The 24,670-nt window shown below is 33.5% G+C and overlaps 1 protein-coding gene across 1 annotated transcript in view; it reads right to left on the reverse strand.

Annotated features, from left to right (window-relative positions):
• Positions 1–2,880: 2,880 nt before the first annotated feature.
• The window catches only part of LOC107317008 (sodium channel protein type 2 subunit alpha-like), a 69,168-nt gene continuing 47,378 nt past the window's right edge, over positions 2,881–24,670 (reverse strand). Inside the window, exons 21-30 of the mRNA XM_032445798.1 lie at positions 20,994–21,114; positions 20,268–20,422; positions 19,833–20,006; positions 15,842–15,964; positions 13,713–13,994; positions 10,728–10,781; positions 9,534–9,671; positions 7,864–7,968; positions 7,125–7,395; positions 2,881–6,171 (exon numbers count right to left, since the gene is read on the reverse strand). Of these exons, the coding sequence (XP_032301689.1) occupies positions 4,979–6,171; positions 7,125–7,395; positions 7,864–7,968; positions 9,534–9,671; positions 10,728–10,781; positions 13,713–13,994; positions 15,842–15,964; positions 19,833–20,006; positions 20,268–20,422; positions 20,994–21,114 (2,616 nt within the window). The 3' untranslated portion in view covers positions 2,881–4,978. The remainder of the gene's footprint in view (positions 6,172–7,124; positions 7,396–7,863; positions 7,969–9,533; positions 9,672–10,727; positions 10,782–13,712; positions 13,995–15,841; positions 15,965–19,832; positions 20,007–20,267; positions 20,423–20,993; positions 21,115–24,670) is intronic.

Raw genomic sequence — 24,670 nt, forward strand, 5'->3', positions numbered from 1 at the left:
ATGCTTCTCATCTTTCTCTTATTTGCATGAAGAGGTAGAATGAGGCCTTCAGTGCTCAGTAGAGACAAGAAGCTGTTAATTTTTTCTAGGTCAATCAATTTCCTTAGATCAGAGCTGGGATCTCTGAAGTGTATACACTGTGCTTCCTACAGAGTCATAAAACTGGATATGTCACTGTCATTCCCCTGTAACAGAAATGAGAAAAATGGTAATAAGTGTAAATTTTTGTGTCTGTCAGTTCTATTTTTTGGGGGAAAAAAAAACCCACACCTCATAATGCAACCACTTAGAGTTTTTGTATGAAATAATTAGGAATTGTGCGGGTTATCTTTGAATATTGATACACTTATATGGTATATTGCTAAAATGCTTTTTTTTGTTGTTGTTGTTTGCTGAACTGGGTATCAATCACAGCACTAGGCTGAGGGGAAAAACAGCATGACCCACTTTGACTAAGGATGGCCAGTTTCACTCATTAAGGCTGTACTTTGCTTTTATTTTGCTCTAAGCACATACCTGTGGCATATCTTCTGATAGCAAATGCCATGCTTTTACATTTGGAGACTGGTGGAGTAGCATGTACATGTTTGCAGTCCATGCACAGGCTGTAAGAGTTTTAGAATTGATATTGACTTTCTTGTGAGAGGTTGATGTTTTAATTTAAAACAAAAATTAAGGCAGGAATGCCATGGTCCATATAAGGGCTAGTTGATTTTTTATATATATTTTTAAATATGTATTTCTGATAAGAACCAAGAACATCTTTCAGGGATAATACTGTTTTTTCCCTTCTTTCTAAATGTAGGTTATGAGAAAAACATTGCATGGCTTTTATTATACAGGAAATGTACTTGAAGTGCAGAATGCTTGGGAACGGATGCCTGCTTTACTGCTATAAATTGTTCATGATACGTCTTTTCTTATACGCATCAAACATAGCACTTGCTGTAGAGATGCATGTGATTTGTCTCCCCTCTTGAGAAATGGTAATTGGCTTCAGTTTACTTAGGTTACTACAGCACAATTTATTTTCCTAGCTCAGCTGAGGCTCATATTGCAGCATATTTTCTTCTATGAGGGTGAAGTATTTAATTTGTAAAGTGATGGAGAGTGTGCATTGCATTATAGAGACAGAATGCATCTCTGCTCTGTGGTGTTTAGTGGAAACAGATCAAAGTACTTGACCGTCCTCCTTATCTTTTCTTGTTAAATTGCACATGAACTAATCATGGACTTTCAGAAAACATCCATTATAACCAACTTAGTAATCTGGCTAATGAACTGTGGTTACTATTTGCTTTGTCTGTTTATACTAAATTATTTCTGTGGCTTTCTGCCTTGGTCACATGGTGTTATTTCTGTTCTCTAAATGGATAAGCAAACATTTCTCAGGCAGGAAATAGTGAGCAATGAAAACATGCTTTAATTATGGATTTTTCCTGTTAGTTAAGTGATTTTTGTTCCTGCTCATATTTCCTTGTAATTTTTCAAGGAAATCTCTCTAGAAGAACTAAAGAGATGAACAAAATATTTGCAATAAATTGCACTTTAAAGAGAGCCGAGGTCTTCAGTTGAAATATATTCACACAATTATAATTATTCATATAGTGTTAATAATAGCATAACATACCGTTCTGGAAATAAGCCCTCTGAGCAAGGGCTTTATTGCTGCCCAACATAATTTTACTTTTTGAATGATTGGTTAATATACATATCTTAGACAAATACAATACTGCATGCAACTCATAATGACTTCTAAGAAATACTGAGTGTTCACAGCTTCCATTAATTGATGAGTTCGTTTCACAATACCTTTTTTTGCCGCTGCGCCCTTCACTTTCTTCCTTTGATAATACTTCAGTGTTGAATTAGCTTCAATTAATTCTGCAAGCTCATTACTCTTTTATGACAGTGCACATGTTAGTACTGCTGCATTAGCTTGTGTGAGGCACTAAGACTTCTGGGAACACTAGCTTGGGAACAGCAATGAGCTGTGCTGTCCTATGAATTAATTCTCATTGTACTGCATAAAGATGTGTCTCCTTTCTGGGCATCCATGTGGAAATTTTTTAATTTAAAAACTCATTAAAAAAAAGAGCAAGTAATCAGCATACACTACAGGAATGACCAGGCTTTACTGTCAGTATTACTAATATTGTCATTTTGACAGGTAAAAGGTTTAATACATAGCGGAAGGCATTATGTCTGCAGTTGTACACCTTAAAATTCAGCTGTTCATGGACAAGGGCTGGTACAGTCATACAACTGTATGTATTTTGCTAGCCAAAAGGAATCCTTCTTTGCTAACTGGAAACTGTGAAGTGGACCATAACCTCAATGTGGTAGGAATATAAAGCTATATTTGGTTGGAATGACCTATGCTGCTGTATGGCCTAGTAGCACGCAGGTTCTTTTGAGTGATTTTTTTTTTTTTTTTTCTGGTCAAATGCTCTGAAAACATAGGAGTGTGTGATATGAGATTTAAAATATACGATCTGTCTATTGATTTCTGTGGAAAAAGAAAATATGGACAGGAAGAGGTCACAGACGAAGTGCAGGGTAATTAGGAGGACATACCTGCAAAGCAAGCTGTCTTTCATTCCAGACTGAAGCAAGACTCTAAGCCATTGCCGCTAGTTCTGGCTGAAAGCACTGTCAATGGCCTCCTGCATAAAGAGTTTTGTAATGAGGTAGAGCACAGCAGTCTTGCAGAGTTCTGTAAGAGACTCTAAGTTTATGAATATTCTTACTGTTAATTTTTACTTTTAAATTCATAATATTGCCTTTTAATGTACTATATTGTTTTGACCTTGAAAAACATCAAAACAACCATTTCATTTCATTTTATCTTTTGTTGTTCAACAAAAGAACAGAGATAAATACAATAAAAAATGAAATCTTTATTTTTTGGCTCATTTGTTATATTTTTGTTTTATGATAACAATTTCCTGCATGCATTTCACCAACACATTACAAGTCAAAAGCATTTGTAAAAGAAATATCATACATTTAATGTTAGCTTGTGTATGAAACGCAAAGTGTCCTGCTGTCCTTGATTATACAAATGTGCCATTTTATTCTTAAGAAATATTGTGGGTCCTATTTGTAGAGGTCTAGTGCAGTGTGATTCAAAAAGAATAAGAATAGTCTATGTAAACAGATACTGCAAAATAGCAAGGATTTCATGAACACCGAGACTATCTTGGAACTTCTGATGTGATCAGCACTGGTAATTCACACATTTCCCTAGTACTTTCCTTGCTATGTCCATGTACCAGCTATAACTATTTTGAAACAATAAGCTGGGTTCCAAATTTACACAATTTACTTCACAATGAAATATATGCAAATATAATATTAAAACATGATAGTCTACAATTACTTCTTATGGTATGATTCCAGTTTGAAATTACTGTGGTTAGAAAGTAAACTGAATGACTGAGGAAAGAAATATAAGAAACAGTGATCTAAACTTAAAGACAGTCTTCTTATATACAAAACTGTTGCCAAATGGTATTTCTTTACAGTATTTATATATGCTAACCACATTTTCAACAGGCTAAACAGTTTGAAATATGGCCTGTACAGTCTGATTCTACACAATATAGTAGCCACTTCAAATTTAAAATGCAAAACTAAAGAAGCTCATCAATAGCTGCAAACTATTGCTTAATGATTTGAAAGAATGAGGTCTGGTTGGACAACTTTATTCAATTCACCACTGACATATGGCTTCCTACATTGGAGGCAGTGGAAGGAGCAAGATACAGCAGCGAAAGCATTGACATGCATCAGTTATGCTCCGAACTATCTATAATGACACAGAATACAAAATGTTCTGTTGAGCTTTTGCAAATTACCCACACTGTGGTACGTATCTGATGCAATTCAATGTGGCAAAGCCATTTAGTTCTATGCTCAACTCTGCACTGCAGTATGCTGTTAGTATATACATAGCCAAAGATATTTATTGGATGTTGGTCTTAATGAGAGAACAGAATAACTAAATCATAATCTAGGAAAAAAAGCTTAAAAACTGTTTAAAAAAAAAAAAAGAAAAGGTAAGAAAAAAAAAAAGAACTCCCAGGTATATTTTGGTGAAGCTATTTTTTCAAGTGTAGAAACCATACAATATTCTTTTTAGTTGTGAATATTTTCACTCAAGAACTTGTTAATGCTTAATGATTTGCATAAAAATAAGTCATTGCAAATTCCTCTAAATTAGAGGAGACTTTCCAGGCACATTAATCTGGATGTACATAATCTAGATGCATCCTCACATGTAGTCAGGATGCCTCAAGTTAAAAAGCAACTCTAAAACATGGAAGTTCTTAAAATCTGTAGCTTTGTGCAATGTCATATTTTTATTTGGGCATGACTGATAAGCGTAACATGCCTATGCAAATCACTTGCATCTGTACATAATAGAGAATCTGAGAGTAGAACACTTGGTCCTCATACCTCTTTCCCCAACATAAAACCCATTTACAAAAATAGTCACGGATAATAGTAAACAACCAGTGAATTAAAAAATGATACGCTAATACCAGTTTTGTAAAAATAGGACAGATGTAGCCATTGAATTACAAACAGTGAATAGAAGTACTGTTCTACATGTTTTGCAGTATGTGAAACACAAAAAACTATAGCTTTGCACGTATTTCAAGCTCCCTGTTCTCTGTGGAGCCATGTTATCCCTCATCCTTAGCAGTGTCAGCTGTAGTGAAAACAGTAACCTCTTGTCAGGTTTGTTACTCTGGTTCACAGAGTCACAGTTTGATGATGAAGGTTTACTGTTTTGTTATAGGCACTGACCTTAAGTATATATATAATGTATATTTATGCACACACACACGCGCGCACGCACACATATATGTAAAAACTGTCAGTTTGGCATAAATCTCCTGCAGGAGTCCAGTTGATGCTTCATTCTCAAAGACTGTAAACAAGCTGTCCCACAAGCAGAATTCTTACATCTTTATTTTTTATTTTCCCTGACATTTTTACCTTTGTAGTTCTTTTCTGCTTTGTCCTTCTCAATTTTTTCTTTATCCGGCTTTGTTACACTGTCATAGGATGGTGGGGAAGTTGTAGAGGAGCTCTCATCTGTTTTCTCTGGAGTGGAGTTCCCATTTAGTTTATCAATAATTGTCTCTTTTATAACTTCCACATCTCCTTCTTTGTTTTTATTTTTGTTATATATACTAGATACTTTTTTAACCTTTTGCTTTAAAAGGTAACGCCTATAAGCACGCTGAATAATGAGAGCAGAGACCTCCTCCTGTTTCCGTCTTAATGTGGTTGTGATTGGTTCATAGGAGACTTTAGAAGGATTGGCTGCCATAAAACGATCTTCCATCTGTACTCTGAGGGCATCCATCTCTCCGCTTTCCCCTAACACTCGTTTGGTAAAAGCAAACAAGATGTCAAGGCAGTGAATTCTGTCACCGCTTACCATGGGCAGATCCATTGCAATCAGCTGGATCTTGTTTGGTTTTGGTATATTAAGAGGAGGATCCAGAGCAGCTGCAAAATCAGATAGTTTACTATATTCTATGAATTGTGTTGCATCTGGATCAAACTTCTCCCAGACTTCATAGAACATCTCAAAGTCATCCTCACTCAAGGGCTCAGCACTTTCTTCAGTTGCAACACTGAAGTTCTCCAGAATGACAGCAATGTACATGTTCACCACCACCAGAAAGGATATGATGATGTAGCTGACAAAGAAGAAAATCCCAACTGAAGGGTTGCCACAGTCACCTTTAACAGAGCTCCCTGGATGATCTTTATGAGGGTCACAGTCCGGCTCCCCGCTGTTAAGTATTGGGGCTAGCAAACCATCCCAGCCAGCAGATGTGGTAATTTGAAATAGGCAGATCATGCTGTTGCCAAATGTTTCAAAGTTGAACATGTCATCAATCCCAACTTCCCTCTTAACGTAGGCAAAGTTGGACATGCCAAATATCGCATAGATAAACATGACCAAGAAGAGCAGCAGGCCAATGTTGAACAAAGCAGGAAGAGACATCATCAGAGCAAAAAGCAGAGTGCGGATTCCCTTTGCACCTTTAATGAGACGCAGGATGCGACCTATTCTGGCAAGTCGGATGACTCGGAACAAAGTAGGGGACACAAAATACTTCTCAATCATCTCAGCTAAGAACATACCTAGAGAAGAGAAAAAAAAAAAAAAGTGCATAAAATAACATTTTAATTTATTCATTCACTAATTATGGAAATATTTATTTCTTGCTGTCTTGAAAAAAATCAGTATAGGGAGTCTCTGCTTTTTTATTTTCAGAAATGTAAGGTGATGTCAGAATTCCTAGAAAAGTTAGTTATTGCAAAACATCATACAAGTTTTTACTTTTTATTTAAAAGAATTATAATAGTACTGTGTATTCCTTATATTGATATGACATCTAAGAAGGGAAATAAGTGTAAGAAAGAAATTGTTTTATGACAAGGTAGTTTAGTGTCTGTCTGAGTTCCAGTTTGTTCTAAAAAGGCCAGAAAGAGAAGTTTCTCTTAGAGACATGGTTAGATCTTGATGAGGAGCCTACTGCTTTCTTTTATGAAAGAAAAATATTGGCTTAATTTATGCAAATTAATGTTTCTTTTTTTTTTTTTTTCTTTTTTTTCACCTGAGGATCTGCACTCTATTTAGCAAAACTTCTCTCTGCTTTATTGGGAAGTCTTTGAGACTATTTTTTCATATGACTAATCTACACATGGGAAAGAAAATAACCTCTCACTGGCAGAAATCTAAATGTTCTCCAAGACCTTAGATAGAAAAAGCAATTAAAAATACTTCCCCCTTCATATATTCTTCAGTTCTACTAATGAAGGCTAATCTGTGGTTAGCATATACCAATAAACACTTATAAATGTGTATGTACTAATTTCACGTGCAAAATAGATCTTTCATGTCCTTTGATGTTAAAGATGGTAACTGATTCTAATAAGTGTAATAAAAATCTCACATGCAACATTTAACATATTATATGCTATAAAGTATAAAGATCAATCAAATTGTATAGAAAACAGAAAAATTCATAGTCTTGAAACAGCTGCTCTCTTTTCTGTCCACTAGTTTTTTCTTGAAAGGGAATTGCTCTTACCTACTATGGAGAGAATCACAACCACAAAATCAAAGATATTCCAGCCTATAGTGAAGTAGTAATGGCGAAGTGAAATCAGTTTGAGGACAAATTCTCCAGTGAAAAGGATAATGAACACAAGGTTAATCCGGGATAAAATTGTTTCCATTTCCTTACTCTGGTCATCTGTTTCTACCATCATCGTGACCATATTAAGGCAGATAAGTATCATGATGCTGATGTCAAATACTTGTTTGGTGACAAAATCAAAGACCATGCCTTGGAATTTGTTCTGCAAAAACAAAGAAAGAATACTTCTTGTACTCAGAACATATTTGCTTTTAGAAATGTCAAAGGGGAAAGCAAGTTCCTGCAAGATCTTCTGCACCCTTCTGTCTGCAACAGCAGTAGGATGTACATCCCCTCTTCCTACAAGTTCTCTGGAAGACACTAAGTTTATCCAGTGTAAACAAGGACCAGTAAATGAGCCAATTAATAGTACTTTTCTAGGGTTTAGGCAGGGAATTGTGAAACTTATCATGTTAACCTTATTATATCCCACACTTCATGTATCAGAGTCTGTTTTTAAAATAAATATGAAAGATCTTCTCACTCAATTAAAAAAAAGAGAAATTTTACCTTATAAGAAAAACAAAAGAAATCTTTTACTTCCAGACATATAACTTTCTCTTGTTTGGTTAAAATCATATTCCCAGATGAATATTTAATATTAGTGCTATTAAAGTCAAATAGTTCTTACCACTGGCCTGGGTATAGGTTTTTGTGGTTTTTTGGATCCCAGTTTTTTCATTGCATTATAATATTTCTTCTGTTCTTCTGTCATAAATATATCCTGACCTCCAAAGTGAAGAAATAATATCACAACTAATTACTAACATGTTCAGCATTTAACTACAGTATACCTGTCTGCCATTTAATATTACATTTATATTTGTTCTAACAGAAGTGAATTTTTTATTATTTATTTTTCATACTGGGAGCACATGCACACACAAAACCCCTTTCTAGTGCCTTATGAGGCTGACAGTTGTCTTTTTTCAGTGTCCTTATGTTCACTTTTGCTGACATGGCAAAAATGGTTCTTATTATAGCAATACTGTTAAAGAACTTGCTAATTAGGATTTTAGTGCACAGGAGCCTGTGTGGTGCCTGACATGTCCTAAATTCTAGACTGACTTTTAGGCTAGTGGGGAAAGTTTGAGGTTTAACGTGTGAAGGAAAAGACTATTTGAGTCTGAACTGAGGACAAAAACCCTGTTGATGGGAACTTCAGAAAAGTAACCTAAGTCATGCCATATTATAATTAATAACATAAAACTGCTAGAAATTGGCTAATTCAAATTAGACTGTGTTTGAAAATGCAAATGCTGACAGATGTGCAAGTAACTGAATTTCAGCCTAAAGTAAATTGCACTTATTAATAAATCTGAACTAAGTCAGATGGAAACAGTATGAAAGTCACTGTCTGCTAAAGTTGATATCAAAGCTAAGAGCCCATTCTTATTGGTAAATGTAGCCCCAGATGATTCTTTCAGATTCTTTCAGAATCATCGAATATGCTGATTTGGAGGGGATGCATACAGATCATCAAATCCAACTCCTAAGAAACAAAAAATTCTGTCATTCATAACTGAGTTTTACCGTAGATTCTATTTTGTACTGTTGCTTTTTGTTTAGCAGTCAAATAAAACCAAATCTGATGAAGCTGCTTTTTCACAGCACACAAAGGTTTACAGTTATCCTCATGTGATAGTTCTGTTCAGAGATTGAAGGCAAAGAATCATGAGACTTCAAAATATCTTAAATGGAATTGTAATTTTATATTAGTAAGAATATGTAAGAAATTTACCTGGAAAAAACTTCCTTCCTTCTATACACATACTTCATTATATCTAGTACTATAAATAAATTTCTTTATGAAGAAGCTCATCTCATTTTCCAGAGCTCAGATGTTAGAATAACAGAATTCTTTCACGCATATTTTTACTTGTATCTTTAAGCCTATTTGTGAGATCTATTCAATTTTTAACCCACTGTTTAATCTGTTTGTAGATCTAGTGTTTATTCTATCAACACACTGTCATATTGTAGCTTCAGTGTCAACAGTTTATAAAATTAATTCTTTAATTAGAAAGGAAATTCTTCTATGGCAAATAAAGAATAGCACAAATTCACTCCTTAAATCTTCATTTTAGCTCTTACACAATTTGTAAATTACCATCAACAGACTAACGATTTCTGCTTCAAAATGCTAAAATACAAATGTCAAAATCACACCACAGAGATTATGTTAATTTTTTTTTTTTTATCCAAAGGATCAAAACAACTTTATTTTTTCTCGTAACAATGAATTGTTAATTATTTATAATTAATGTTTTATAGCAATATAGAAACATTTTAAGTACTTATCTTCTTTTTTTGTTGATTGAAGTTGTCTATGATGACACCAATGAAAAGGTTCAGTGTGAAGAATGACCCAAATATGATAAAGATGACAAAATAAAGATACATGTACAGGTTGTCCTCATACTTAGGTTGATCTTCTACCTAAAAATATTATAAATTTTATTAATCAGAAGAATAGTAAATGTAAGAAGTAGTGTATGTAAATTATAAATAGGTATATGTTATTTCAACATTCAATTATTAAAAGGACCCTACGTATCCTTTCCCATCAGTATTGGGAGAATTGGAAGCTGACAGAATGATTATTCCTATGGAACTTAAATGTAAATGCACGCAGGTATGTCTTTATGTATGTATGTACAAACAAAACTCCTGACATAGGTCACGCTTTCTATAAGCTTCCAGTGACTGTCTTTTGTGTGAATTTTATTAAATTGCACCAAATTTCTAAGGAGGATTTTGCTATGGTCTCAGTTCTTCCAGGTTTCACATCTCTGACAGTGCCTGCATCTCAGCTGCACACCAAACTAAGCATAGAGAAGCTGAAGTTAAATAGGATATATATTCTATATATTCTGACAGATGAATATCACTATTTGATGACTAGTGTGACCATAATCTATGCTGTGTAGAACTAGTTCAGGTAACTGTGTTGCACTTTCTTGTACTAAGTAAACACAGTTGAAGTTTTCTAGCCAAATTAAAATTTTAACTCCTAGAAAACATAACAGAAGTTCTTCAGCCTTAAAACCTAATTGCACTTAGTAGCTGGATAACAAAAGTGTTCAGCCTAAATTAACAATGAAATACATGGCTTTATATTTTAATGACAGGTACATAAATTTAATCTAAAAGAATTGTTATGTAGTGTTACATTCTATAATCATGGTAATTAAAGGAAGTCATTCAAATACCATCTTATCCATTTTTTTTTTTCATTTACGTCACGTTTTCCAAAGAAGATCGAGTTAAATGAATTTTATTCACATTATTTGGCTAGGAAGAATTAATTTTTTCTACTACTAATTCTAAGATTCATGAAGTTATATGAAAGTTCTTTTCAAGCCTTTAAGATATCTGCAAAAAAAATTTACATTCATGTTGTTAATAATGCTACTGTAAGTGTAATTTTTAACTCTGTACTAAATTAAATATATCAAAATATAAGCAATAGATTTTTGAAATTCTCAGACCTACCTCTCGTGAATCCACTGCTGCATACATAATATCCATCCAACCTTTAAATGTGGCCTAGAAGTAAAATACAGTTGTTTTATCTACTCTCTAAAATTCAGTGTGAAATATAACTAGGTTTCAGAACTTGGACACTTGCTTTTAATGAAATTACACACACACAAAAATAATAAACCATATTAAGCAAACAGGAATATTAAAAGATTCTTCAGAGTACTAATGATTTTTTGATAAATTATTTTTAGGTATTTCAAAGATATTAACACTGGGCTATGAACATCTCAGCATGGGCACAGTATTTGTGGAGATGCAGGTGTTTACCTTGCAGATGACCAGTGGTAGACTTGGACATCAATACTGTAGATATTTAGGCACTATTTACAGTCATTTGTGGTGACAGCCACTTTAGTAAGCTTACAGTATGAACTGATGGAGTCTGCAACACAGCTTGTGGGCACATATTAACATGCATCTGAATGTTTTGCCCATGTCCACAGTTCCATGCTATTTTTAGAAATGTTTTAATCCCATGTAAGTAAAAGGAATAGACTCCATAATTAAAATATATGTTGGTTCTTGAGGTGAATGAGACCTGAGGAACTGTGAAAGAGCTGTGGTTCAATTTATAAAAACTTGGACTGATTTCAAATAGAAACTATATTTAGGTAGAATAATAAGTAAAAAAGATTTGTCCTAATTGCCTGAAGGAGGTAATTTTCATGGAGATTGAATGTCTGCTTGCCGAAGAACACTGAAGAAATGGTAAGACATGCTAGCTGAAAGTGTGAGTGCCTGCATGTCAGGCAAGATTTCCAGTATTCATAATAAAGGAAAAGTGCTAAAAAGTCTGAAATGAGCAGGTAAAGAGCATATCTTCTAAGGAGTGTCTGGTGAGGACCAATTCCAAGGAGTGAATTTGCATCTGTGTCTGCTAGAACTGAGCTCTCATGCTTCAGTACAACTGCCAGTTTCCACAGCAGAAGATTTGCACTCTGGGAATGTTCATGTCCTGATGAATTTTGCAATGTAGCACATGTTTACTAGGAAGGTATGCTTAGAGCAAGCATCATAGATCTTTCTGCCTCAGTTGACAAATGACAACCTTTTGGTGTACTTTGCATATCATCATTAGAAAAGTAGCAGAGTTTGATAACAGCTGGAACTACAGGAGGGGGTTAGAGGGAATTCTAAGTGGAGACATTCAGCTGAAGAAGTGACATGATACATGACAAAAGATCCCTTAATCTCAACAGAAAAAAAAAAAAACCACCTTTTAAAAAAAAATATATGCATATAAATAAATAAATAAATAAATAAATAAATAAATAAAACTAATATTGGTGATAATGGTCCACTTCAATCCCTAGTACAAGAGTGGCAATGACATCTGAAGTTATAGGTTTTGTGTTATCATTCAGTACTACAACTCATAACTGAAGAGTCACACTATCTTCACAAACAAAATTCTTCAAGCAAGGTAGTTAAACTGGGAGTCAAAGTCATCCAGGGATACTGAGATAGAAGAGATAAGTGCATCTTCCTTAGAAAACTTGGGATGCCAGATCAGTAAAAATCTCATGATAATTCTGACAGCTCTTCATACACTAAAGCTGTATGTCAAATTGCAGACAAGTGATTCACCACAGCTCAATCATTTAAAAATAATTGCTTGCTTCCTTGCTTGCTTGTGTTTTGGGTCAGATATCAGCTATCAGAATAAGGAGCCTCCGGCATAAATAAAAGGAACACTCAGTACCTAGTACAAAAACATCTCTGTGCCAGAGAGTGTAGGAAAAGGACTTAAAGGGGAAATATAATTTGCAGACTTTGTATTAGTAATGATAATTTATAGAATAAATATGCCATATTGTACAAAAACATCTACTAGTACACTATATATTACAAAATATATATTTTGTTTATTATAATTGCTTCATAAAAAGCATTAACAGAATAAGAAGTTTAGGAATCATGAATATAATTTTTGTAATAAAAGTAATATACACTTTCCTATTTAACCACAATTTAATGTCTTCGTAGTTTCATGTACTTCTTAATGAAATATATGTATTTCAGGAGCAAATGCTGTTTGTGAGAATCAAGGGAAAGTGTTATGAAATGATCTTAATAGCCAGGATCTATTCATCAGTAACTATCCATACTCAGACACTTGTACAAGCATTGTACTACAGGAAGACAGGAAGAATTCTTTGCATGGTACATGAAATGTTGGGTGCCCCAACCTCAGATATTGTATTACTTATGATTCCTTTCCCTAACCCACTTCAAGGTCTGAAAAATCAGTCTGCTTTTAAACTTGCACTGGAGATCTTCTGGGTTATTATATTCTTACTGTTATATCTAATGACAAAGTGGTTCCTTAGATGAGCATAGACACGAAGAAAAATAGTGACCTGTCTGTTAACAGGAAAAATAATTTCCCAGTGCCAAAATGTGCTGAGATCAATGGATTTTAAATGTGAAAGATGTTGCCGTGGATTTGTAGTGATATCCAGGAACAAATTATATGGGAGGCATTGGTAGTAGTTGCTCACATCAGATCATACACTCAGCTAGGATATTTGCCTTTTAAACTGCTCTCTGCCTTCCTGTCTTAGAAGATAACTAAGTTTGTAAAGGAGCAGAGAGACCTTTTTAATAATTAGAGGGACCTCTGAACCTTTTCTACTGGGACAAGAAATTAAATCCATTTCTGAAGTTTATATTGTGCAGCACTTGTACAAATTCTTTTACGTCTTTCCACTTAAAAAGACATGATGAGTCTATATTGTCTCGTCTGAAAAATTACTCTGCTACTATTCATTCAAAAATTACAAGTGCAATAGAGGCTTTTCCAAGTTTCTTTTGTTTAAGCCATACATCTTTGCTATAAAGAAATTATTTCACTGCTGAGCAGACTTATGTTGCCCATTTATCTTAGACTTCTTTAAGAGGAGCAAAAAGAAAGAAAAATATGAATTTACTTACTACTTGAAGCAAAGAAAGATACCCAGCTCCTACATTATCAAAGTTTACTTTCACGTTTTTCCATCGGGCACTTTGATTGTTTTTTATGAGTTCTTCACACTGAGTATAATTGTTGACATCACTGACATCAAACATCTCGCCTGTTGTGGTGTTGACACAGTGATAGAATTTTCCAGCAAACAGATTAACGCCCATGATGCTGAAGATAAGCCAGAATATAAGACAAACCAGCAATACATTCATGATAGATGGAATTGCTCCTACAAGGGCATTTACAACCACCTATTAGAGAAATCATACAACATAGTCAGTTTATGAACAAAAAAATTAAAATACTTTTAAGATGTTAAAACTGCTTTAATATGGAATGGATAGTTAAAATGCAACCATGTAAAAGTTAAGGGGAAAGCATTATTTAAGGTTCAATAAAAATCACCAGTGAGATTATCTAAAGCAAAAAATAAAAATGATATGGAAACAAAGACAATTAAAAAAAAAGTGAAAACAAAAGAAAACCTGTTAGTAGCAAGATGGATTCTTAGAATTTGTGTGCTCTAGAGAAAAAGAAAGAAAGAAATGTTAAATTCCAACAATACAAATCAAAATGTATAAATAAGAAAGAAAACAGAATAAGATAAAGAATGATGATGTGAAAGATGTGTGCATTTGAAAGCATTACAAAGTATTTTATTCACAGAACATTTACCCATAAATTGGAACCAATGTATTTTAGCATCTGCTTATAATGCAACATAATTAAGCACCTTTAATTTCACAACAGCATCTGTTATAAATCTTAGTTTTAAATTGTCTGTCTCGCTGTAGTTGCTCATGCACACATCCACATTTTTTTCAATTGGAGCATTTAATACAGCTGTGCTAGTATATGTGCTTAAGTGACAGTAACAAATCAGATTAAATCCCTTGACAAAAACGTAATTTAATTACTTATTGTGACTGAACAGAAATGATATACAAGTAATTTCTTTTTACTAAACCATATTTACGTATAAGACTACAGTAGTTTTATGTATAGTGAAGAACTATGAATGGTTTTCAAAATAATAGTATTTTTTAAATCTATAACTTGACTGAAAATGTCTGAGATCCCGTTTATTAGATAGGAGTTTACAAACTGTCTGTAACGCAAATTGTGCAAAACAGAATGGTGATGTGTCACAGGACGCAGTGCACTATGCTGGCTTGTGAGGCCGCATTTAGGAAATCATCAGCCTCTATCCATCTATCCAGACAGAAACCACACTATTTTCAGACTTAAGTCTTATGAATAAACTAAAACCATATTACAGCATCCAACATTTTTAGGTGAAAGACTAAGGAGAGATTTCTTAATAATACTGTATTGTAAACTTTTTATGTATCTATTTTTCCAGGAAGTAGCACAGTCTGTGTTTACAGGAGACAGCAATAGTCTTTTTTGTCAGATGACAGAATTTGAAAATAATAATTTCCTCAGCAGGAAGGATTTAGCTGTACAGTAAGAGGAGTATGATGGTAGGAGATGTATTTGTAAGAAGTATAGGGCACTTGTTGAGAAAACGTTTTCTCAGCTCCCCCCTTCTCTATTTCCAGCCCTAACCATATATCAGGTATATGTTCAGAGAACCCTCCCTTAGTAATACAGCATGTGTTTGGGGATCTTTTCCATGGACTGGTAGAGAGCTACAGGGAGGCTTTAGCTGTCTTTTTCTCACTTTTGTTAGTTTCTTCATCCTTTTTTTCCCCTGGCTAATCCTGTTTCATCTGACTCAGAAATTAACTCAAGGAATTCTTGAGAAAAGTCCCTGACTAAACAAAAGAAAAATAAAGCTATCTCTGTTCTTTTCCTCTTCCATAGAGACCCACAAATAAATGGAAATTTTAACAGCCATGGGGCTGAGATAACACAACTGTGCAGCAGTGAGCAGGCAAATATAAAGAGATTAAGATCCCGTATGCAAAAGTTAACTGTATGCATATCTTGTACTTAAGGACACAATGAAAGTTATTTTCCCACACTTTTCCAAGAATTATCCTTCTGGTGTTCTTTGTAGGAGGCATGAGTATCATAATTCTACATGAGCTTTTGTATTCGTAGATTAATTTGGGCTCATTCATTTTTTTCTCACCCTCATTCCTTCAAATCGTGACAAGGCTCTTAAAGGTCTTAAAGCTCTTAATGTCCGAAGCGATTTAATGGCACCAAGTTCAGAATAGCCCAAAGCATTGGCTATTAAACTAACCAATGAGACCTATAAAAAGAAATAAAATTAAAAGTCATTCCTCAGTTTATTTAAAAATAATACTAATTGAATATACAGAAAGATCAATAGAAAGATCAATGGAAAAAAGCTCTAGCATAGTAACATTAGAGGACGAATCCCATGATTTTCATATTCCTGGTACGTTATATGGAGGCATGTTTGGAAAAGGATTATATGCTACAAAATATCTGTTATAATTTAATAGGGCTTAATAGTGAGATGAAAGCAGAGTCCTGGTGAAAGAGGAAGTCCTCAGAAATACCTGAAGATAAAAGAACCATACTATCATTAACTTTAATTAACAATCAACCTTCCAAGAACTTTAAATTTCTGCATATATCGAGATAGTTTATTAAATACTAAGAATATGCTTAATAATGATTTGTAATGATTTGTAAATCAGAAGCATATAATAGAACCAGTAGCCAGGGTCTTCATGAGATATGTACTGACTGAGGTGTTACATTCTCCTTTGCCAGTCGACTCTCTCAAAAACTCTTCTAAGTATGGGAAACATGCAGTCTGTCTGATAGATGCTAACAGATGCTAGCATTATAAAATTAACTGTTTGATGATCTCCAGCCATAGTGACTTCCTGATTCCTGATTCAGTGAATTTTCTATACAAGTCAATCCATGCCAAGGAGCAATTAATTTGTGTTTCTCAAATAGAGCAGATTTTAAACAGTATTATGAAAAAAAATAGTACATTATCTCACTTTTGGCAGTTTTAGAGACATGAGGGAGGAAAAATCATACTTTACCCATATTTTATTTCAGTTTAACCACCAAAAGTACAGAAAACATATAAATGAACATAGGCATATTTCAGACCTTAAGAAGACACCTCAAATGCTCTTTCTTGTACTTCAGCCTCAAGTTCTTCAAATAAATGGGTGTACAGAAATAGGTAAGATACAGAAACAGTAAGATTTTGCCCACCATATCGAAAGGTGGTTTTCTGTGTTACTTATCCAATAAAAAAAAAATTAAATGAATTACAGACACTAGAGTTTGATCATGTCTCAGTGGAAAACAGGAGAGCAGATGGAAAAGCAACTATTTCATTATTCAGTTGCTGTGCACATTAATCTAATAGAAAACAGTATTTTAGTTAGTAGTTTTCAACTGGATTATGTGTCATGACGTTTTAGTCCAGATGAATTACTTGCTAAAGTAGCTAATCTATGTCATTTTATTCTAGGCCCTCAGTGGTCTATTACTCTCCTCATTTCCAACAGGGCTTGAAGTATCTTTCCTGTTGTTCATGTGTTTAACTATTGTATTTAACTAGGAATAGATTTGGAAAATAAATAAATAAATAAATAAATAAATAAACCTTTCAGTTGATTAGTTGATGATTTTCCACATTTTTTAGAAGATAGATACTAAATTAATAGTTTCCCAAGAAGACATTTCTGACATTCTCTGAGGTAGGGCACTGGATTTAATATATCCTTTCTTATGCTTTTCTGTTATGATCCTATACTAATATAACATTACATTCATAGAAGCAAGAAGATTTTGTTCCCTTACTTTCTGAATAAAAGCCTTTGCTTTCATACATATATCATATGAAATTCTCTTTGAACTGTATAATTGGTTTGGATATGCATAAGACATACAATACTGTCTAGGAAAATAACTGAAATCTCTCTTTGTATCTAGATTCCCAAGATTAGTATTTACATCTTTTTTCACCTTATGAGGCCTTCAGGGCAGCAGTTGTCTTTACAGAATTTAGTATATTGGTACAATGTGACCTTGATCATAACATTGCTGCTGAATTACTTACTTTCAAAAGCTAATTAAAAGTTTGAGAGCACACTTTAATTAAATTACTTCATCTGTTACAACAAATAAGTGAATTATTTTCAGCCATATTTCTGAGCTGAAGATATATATAAAACACCAATATTATCAACTTTTAATGTACTACACGGAAATCCCATTTGGGTGGCTTTTTTTCTCCCCTCAATTGTTCAAAAATTGCAATTCTAGCACGCGTGAGCCATTTCAGTGGTGAGATATATGAGCATTACAGATTTTGTTCTACTTTCAGATAGATACATTACTGCCCTGCAGTAGTTGGCAAATACATGATTTATTTTCAATGTTACTTACTTCCATTTTCCATACTTATTTCCACATCAAATAAAATTTATGAACACAATAATTTAGAAATAACAAATAATAGGACTACCTTCTAAAGTACACATAGCATGAAATATCCACCTGCAATAACACAGTTTAGCAGAAAATGACACAATTTTAATAAGAAGCAAACACATTGGATATTCTCAAATGCCCCGTCATCTTCCCAGATATCCTATCTCCTAGCATTGTATTTGACAAACAGAAGTCATTTCAGCTGTGCATTATAACCTGGACATAATAATCACATGACAGAAGGCTTCTGAACAAAGATGTGACTAAAAGAATCAAGGTACACTGAATGAAGTATTCAAAAGTAGAAGGTTCTGATGGCATTTGACTGTGTTTTTGTTTATAAAATTAAAAATTAATTGAAAAAGTTGGCAAAATAAGCTGCTTTAGTTACGATGATGGTGTTTATAACTGAGAGCTTGTTCAGATAACAGCATCTCTGAGGCTAAACTATTACTAAGAAACCATGGAGTATGGCTTAAGAATAATCAGTTTAGGTTTATGTTACAAAAAGGATAAGCAAGACATGAGTTGAAGTTTATTTAAAATAAATTCCATTCTTAATGTAATCCTGGAAAGAAGCATCTATCTACGTCTTTAAGATCCTCTTAGGAAAACTATTTACACTGCTCAATACTACTGTCTATTTTCAGGAAAGAGCTCAACAGTATGACCAAATTAATGTGGGCTGGTAAAAAAAACAAAAAACAAAAAACAAAAAAAACCCATCTATTCTGAGTGATGGGCCAGTTTAGGTAGGGTTGGGTTGTGTTTGTTTTTTTTCTTGCCTCTGGTTGTCAAAAATCTGACATGTTTTCACTATACATCCACAAATAATAACTATTTATGGATCCTGATTTTATTCACATTTCTCAAAAAATATGGTAGCTTGGGCAGAAACTACATTTGAGTGTAAACTACATACATGTCCAGAAATGGACGTTTGCCCTAAGATGCCATCTCTGAGTTAAAACACTGAGGATATGTATAGCCAGTGAACTGGGTCAGATAATGTGCGAAGGCAAGGGACCAAAATATTCTGGGAGTAAAACCAGCTTTGATCCCTTCTGACAATATAAGCAAGGCCTTTGCACAGAAGTATATCAGAGCTGGGAAGGCAGCCAAGAAATCCTCTTTCTCTTCTATCACAAACCCTGCCAAGTCACAGCTGATTTAACTATTGCAGATTGTCAACCAATTAAAACGTTTTTTTCTTATATTTAATTATTTATTAGCAATTAACCACTGTTTTTTATTTTTCTAAAAGTGATAACAGAATAGATCTGGGGAATGAAATCCTGAGAATTCAAGTGAAATCTAGACCAAATGTATCATTTCAGTTGGAAATCCACAATACTTGTTGAAGAGACCTGTGCAAAGTAGTGTCTTTTTTGCTAAGGAATAAGTTAGTGTAACAAAAATGCCACTAAAAACGTATCATTAAAGGTTCAAAATTAGTTTTTAGTTGTTTATTTTTTAATAAAAACTTAAGCTTGATACATCCAATTAAGAATAAGCAAACTGATGGCTAGTAATTCTTCTTCTTCTAGGTATATACCTTCTTTAAACAAGGCATCAGATAAAATGGGAATTTTTTTTGCTTTCTAGTAAAAAGATTGCTTATTAGTACCAAGCTTTACAAGATAAATACTACTGTAGTGAGGTGCAAAGTTGGAGACTTACATACTTACATCAACAATCAGAAAGTCCAGCCAGCACCAGGCATTAGTAAAATATATTTGGAAACCATATGCAACCCATTTTAAAAGCATTTCCAAAATGAAAATGTATGTAAAAACTTTGTCAGCATATTCCAGCATGGTCTTGATAGTTTTGCGCTGTTCAATATATATATCTTCAAAAGCCTGTGCATAAAAAAATAAAAAAATCAGGTGTCACTAATGTTCGAGAGAATATAAATGATTAAAATAAGCAGCTGCAGCTTCACGTTTTCAAGACTGAGCCAATTTTCAGTAAATAAATCATGAAATTGTAGAAAACAAGTATTGCACAGCTCCAATCAAAACAGGCCTTTTTGATGCAATTTGAATTTTTCTGTTACTGGTGAGTAACTATCGAAATATTTCAGCATCTGCATTTATTTTTTATTTTCATTTTTAACTTACTAGTGCTCCACTGCTGAGGAGAATCATGAAGACAATGAACGTCTCAAACCAGTTGTGCTCAACTATGCTGTAGCAGGTTTTTCTAAGATTCCACCAGATTTTTCCTTTGCCATCCTCTATACTTACTTGGCAACATGGAAATTTCTTCACGCAACCTGTTTAAATTAAGAAATATTAAGAATTAAAAGCAAATTATTCTAATGTAAATAATTACTGTGGTATCAAAATTAGTTAGTAGCAGTAATTAACTTTATAATATTTTTAAAAATAAAATAAATATTGTGATCTTCTATGTGAATTTAGATAATTAGTAATTTGGATTGAAATCAGACAATACTAGATATAATTATGAGTAAACTGTACATTCATATTTTTCACCATCGATATTTAATCATTCTTTTTTTTGATGGAGTCTCACAGAAATGATGTTCTGAATTTTAAGGTCTCAGTCATATAATGAAAATGCATTTTAAGAATGGAAAAGTTAATTAAGTTTCTTAATTACAAGATGTAGGCAGTTGTCAAGCAAAGTTACTCAAAGCTCAGGGAAACCTTGTTCTGGCATCTGATTTCCAGCATTCTAAGCTTTGAGTGTTTTCTTTTGATTCTAGGGGTCATGAAGTTCCAACAGATTTTAAAGAGTCCACAGCGTAGATATGTCTAATAATAGTGTTTTACACTAATACATCTCCAACACATCTCTTAAGTTAACAGTTATTCTACAACCTTCTGTAAAACAGGCTTCTGGTTCAAGAGCTTCTTCAGGTTCAATTTCTGCTTGCTCTCCCTCTCCAGGAGGGGCAATATCAACTGTGCTGCCTTCAGATGAACTGGATGCATTTAGTTTCTGCAAGTAAAGTTCCACAGAAGAATTTTTTCTCATTAGATACGTATTCTGTAAAAATTAGACTGAATCAAATCTTGCCAGTGTCTCACTTTTGAAAACCACTATGTTTACACTGATAAATATGCATAATAAAAACACAGTAATGAGGTGTACACAGTATAGTTCTATTTCTCAGTTTAACTTCTCATAAGAAATAATTAAATATGATTTAGTTACTGACCTGATCCACGTATATTACTTCTGAATTTGAGGCTCAGTGGAGTTACAACTGGAGATCTTACATATACCACACTCAAGCTATTTTCTTTTTATAATATACTAGTTTACATTGCAGAAGTGCCTCAGATTTCCCAGGAAAATGACCTAACAGAATGAACTAAAGGAATTAATCTCCACTTTTATCTTCATGTCCACTGCAGATGGTGTTCTCACAAACCTAAACCATATCCAGATGAAAGAGTTTTAAATTTAATATTAAATTTCTGTTGTTTTTGTTTGTTTGTTTGTTTTGTTTTGTTTTCCCCAGAAAGCACAAATTACCTTCTCTGAAATCTCTTCTTTGATTTCTAATCTCCTGTGAATACTGAGAGACCTCCCGAGGTCCCTTCCATCCTGAATATTTCTGTCATTCTACTATTTGTATGTTGTCAAATACTATGGTCCTCACTATGGTAGAAGCACTCATATATGCAAAAACTCCAACAAAGCAGCTCACGTTACATAAATCTTCCTATCAAGTAAAATTTGAATCAGGAAAAACTGCTTATCAGTCATGCAAGACTGCCCATAATTTTCTTCTTTCAAGAAAGCATAGTTAGAATGGACAAACCTACTACAGATGCAAAAACTGAGCATAGAACTTACAACTTGTTTTCATTTGTATTGTTTATGTATTAAATTTCTTCATCCAAAATACATTTTCTTTATTGTGAAATAAGGTTTCTAAACAGAAAGCAACATTAAAAAGAAAAGCATGGCACTGAAATACTTCTGGTTTGTTCTGTGTAGCAGTAATTCATAGGAATTTAGAGGAGCATCCTGAATGCATTTCTAACACTGAAGTTGTTTGAGGTGATGTAACAGAAAGGCATTTGATCACTAACATTTTTACAGTTTTCAGCTAAGCAGGTCTGACTGTGAAGTTTGACCTCTGTTAGAGTTTTCTATATGATTTGTGAGAGAATTCTCAACACCAAGCATTTCCCTCATTTAGCTTTCAAGATAGTGACATTTTTAGAATGCGTATAAAAATTTACTTGTTCAGATGATTTGAATAATTTTGCTTCAAATAAAAAAAGAAAACTTTTTTAATAGGCAATATTATGTATTCTTTCTTTCAGAGACACTGCTGCAAATTACAACTATTTAGTTCATTAGTTCAAACCTTCAGTAAAAGGCAATGGGAGCTGAGAGTTTTTTTGAAGCAAATGGCACACATCTCCTTCTATAATTTGGTGAGTAATTCCTCTCTCATATTCAACTCACGTGAGGTGATTTATGTTTTAAAATAATTTATGCTGGGTAATATGTAATTTCAGGGCTGTTTCAAGAAGCCCTTTTGCTCTCACATGCATACATTGTCAATACGGAGTCAATCAGACCTCAGCTTACATAGCTGTAACTGCACTGTGACCAAAAGTAAAGGACTTGTTGCATAATGGAAAGGTTTCTGACAAGCACACTGGTATTAGTTTGAAAACCACTCTTTCCCTTTCCAAATACCATGATCTGTCATACCTGGAAAATCACGTTGACAAATGTGAAAAGATTTGGATGAATACCCTGAAATTTCAGTATTTCCAGTGGTTAGCTTATGCTTAGTAAACATATAAGTGTCACGTTTCCCCTTTCATACTGCACTTCCTAATATGATTTCCAAAAATTATGTACGTAACATTTATTGCTGTATTGCCTGTAACTGAATGATTTTACTGCTGGTCATGCAGTAAGGGAACCAAAATGTTCTGTGCTTTGTATAGTGGAAATATTTTAAACTTTGCTTTCTGTATTACATTTACAGACCAAGATGCACTTTACTGTACACTATATTAAGAATCATTAACACAGCAACTAATTATCCACATCTAAGGCTCTTTTTAATAAAAAGAAAGGAAACAAGATCTTTGTCAATTCTCTTATATATCATGGTAATAAAAGAAATAAAGATTATGAAAATTATCACAGAAATTATAGGCAGTTTCTTCATTAAATAAAACCTAAGTATTGTGAGAACAACAATCTGCCATATTTAAGTTAGAAAAAGTAAAATTCATTTATGGCTTGATCCATCATCATTAAAGCAATGACTGACTTAACGGTAGCAACAGAAAAGTTCATAGTGAGCATAGATAATTAATCTGTATGAGTGCCAATTAAAAGGTAGTCAATTCTTTAATGGCTTCGTCCCATGCAATCTGTTTCAGATAGTCCTGTCAGCACAGCTGCTAAAAAACAAGTGACTGAATTGCATTTTATATACAGTAAAACAAAAAACTATGATTTTCTTAATTATACTTCAAATAAAGCATTATCTTCATTATTTTTCAAATAATCTCAACACTGAATGAATGAAAAAAAAAAACCCACAAACCATGAAGTTACTAAAACTGCCCTTCTTTGCTCCAAGTCCCAACATTAGGTAAGAACCATTAAATTTTAAATAAAGAGACTAATATTCTACTGCTTTTTCTAGCAATAAAACTAACAAAACTAAGGAAACTCAGGAGACATTCCTTTCACCTCATACATGTGCTTATCAGCCTCTAGAATATGCCATGCCCTAGAAATACTTATTTATGTCTTCAGTAATACAATACCCCATTTTTCTTGACAAGGATACATCTGAAAGCAATTGCTTATGATGCAGCATTCTCAAGTCCTAGGTCAGCAAAACAACATGCTTTTCTAGTGCAGAAGCCTGAGCAATGCTGTGGAAATCACACACAGAAATAAAATCCCAAAAAAAAAAGACTACATCAGTGGGATTGTATTTTTCAGAAAACAGTATCATAATTCTTATTGTTTAAGATATAACAGAAAAACGCTCCATCACCAACCCAAACACTTGGCTAAACATACATATAATCAGCCTCCATAACATCTTTTCAGAGCAGTGCATCTATTTTCAACAGCTTAGATCATTAAAACAAGCTTTGACCAACAGCATGTTAATGTGCCCATTTACGAGAAAATGCATTCACTTGAGACCCAGTCTTGCTCTCATGTGATTTTGTTCTAAGAGCAAGAGTAGGCAACAAAAAACTTTAAGCTTTACAAACTGCTTCATGATTCAAGTGACAGTAAAATAAAGGGATTCAGCCATTACAAATTGCCTTTAGAAATTTAGCCATCTTGTATCATCCTTCGAATCTTTAAAGCTGCACTGTAATTAAGTGACAAAGTATAAAATAACAGAGCTTTATGATTCCAAAGAGATTCTAAACTGACTTTAAATCTCAAATCTTAAAATATTTGACTTTATATTAGGGAAACAACTTAAAAAAAAACTCTTTCCATAGAGCTCTATTTGATGTTTGAGGCATATCTTGGTTTAAAA

The sequence above is a fragment of the Coturnix japonica genome, chromosome 7 (assembly GCF_001577835.2).
Source record: "Coturnix japonica isolate 7356 chromosome 7, Coturnix japonica 2.1, whole genome shotgun sequence".
NCBI lineage: Eukaryota > Metazoa > Chordata > Aves > Galliformes > Phasianidae > Coturnix > Coturnix japonica.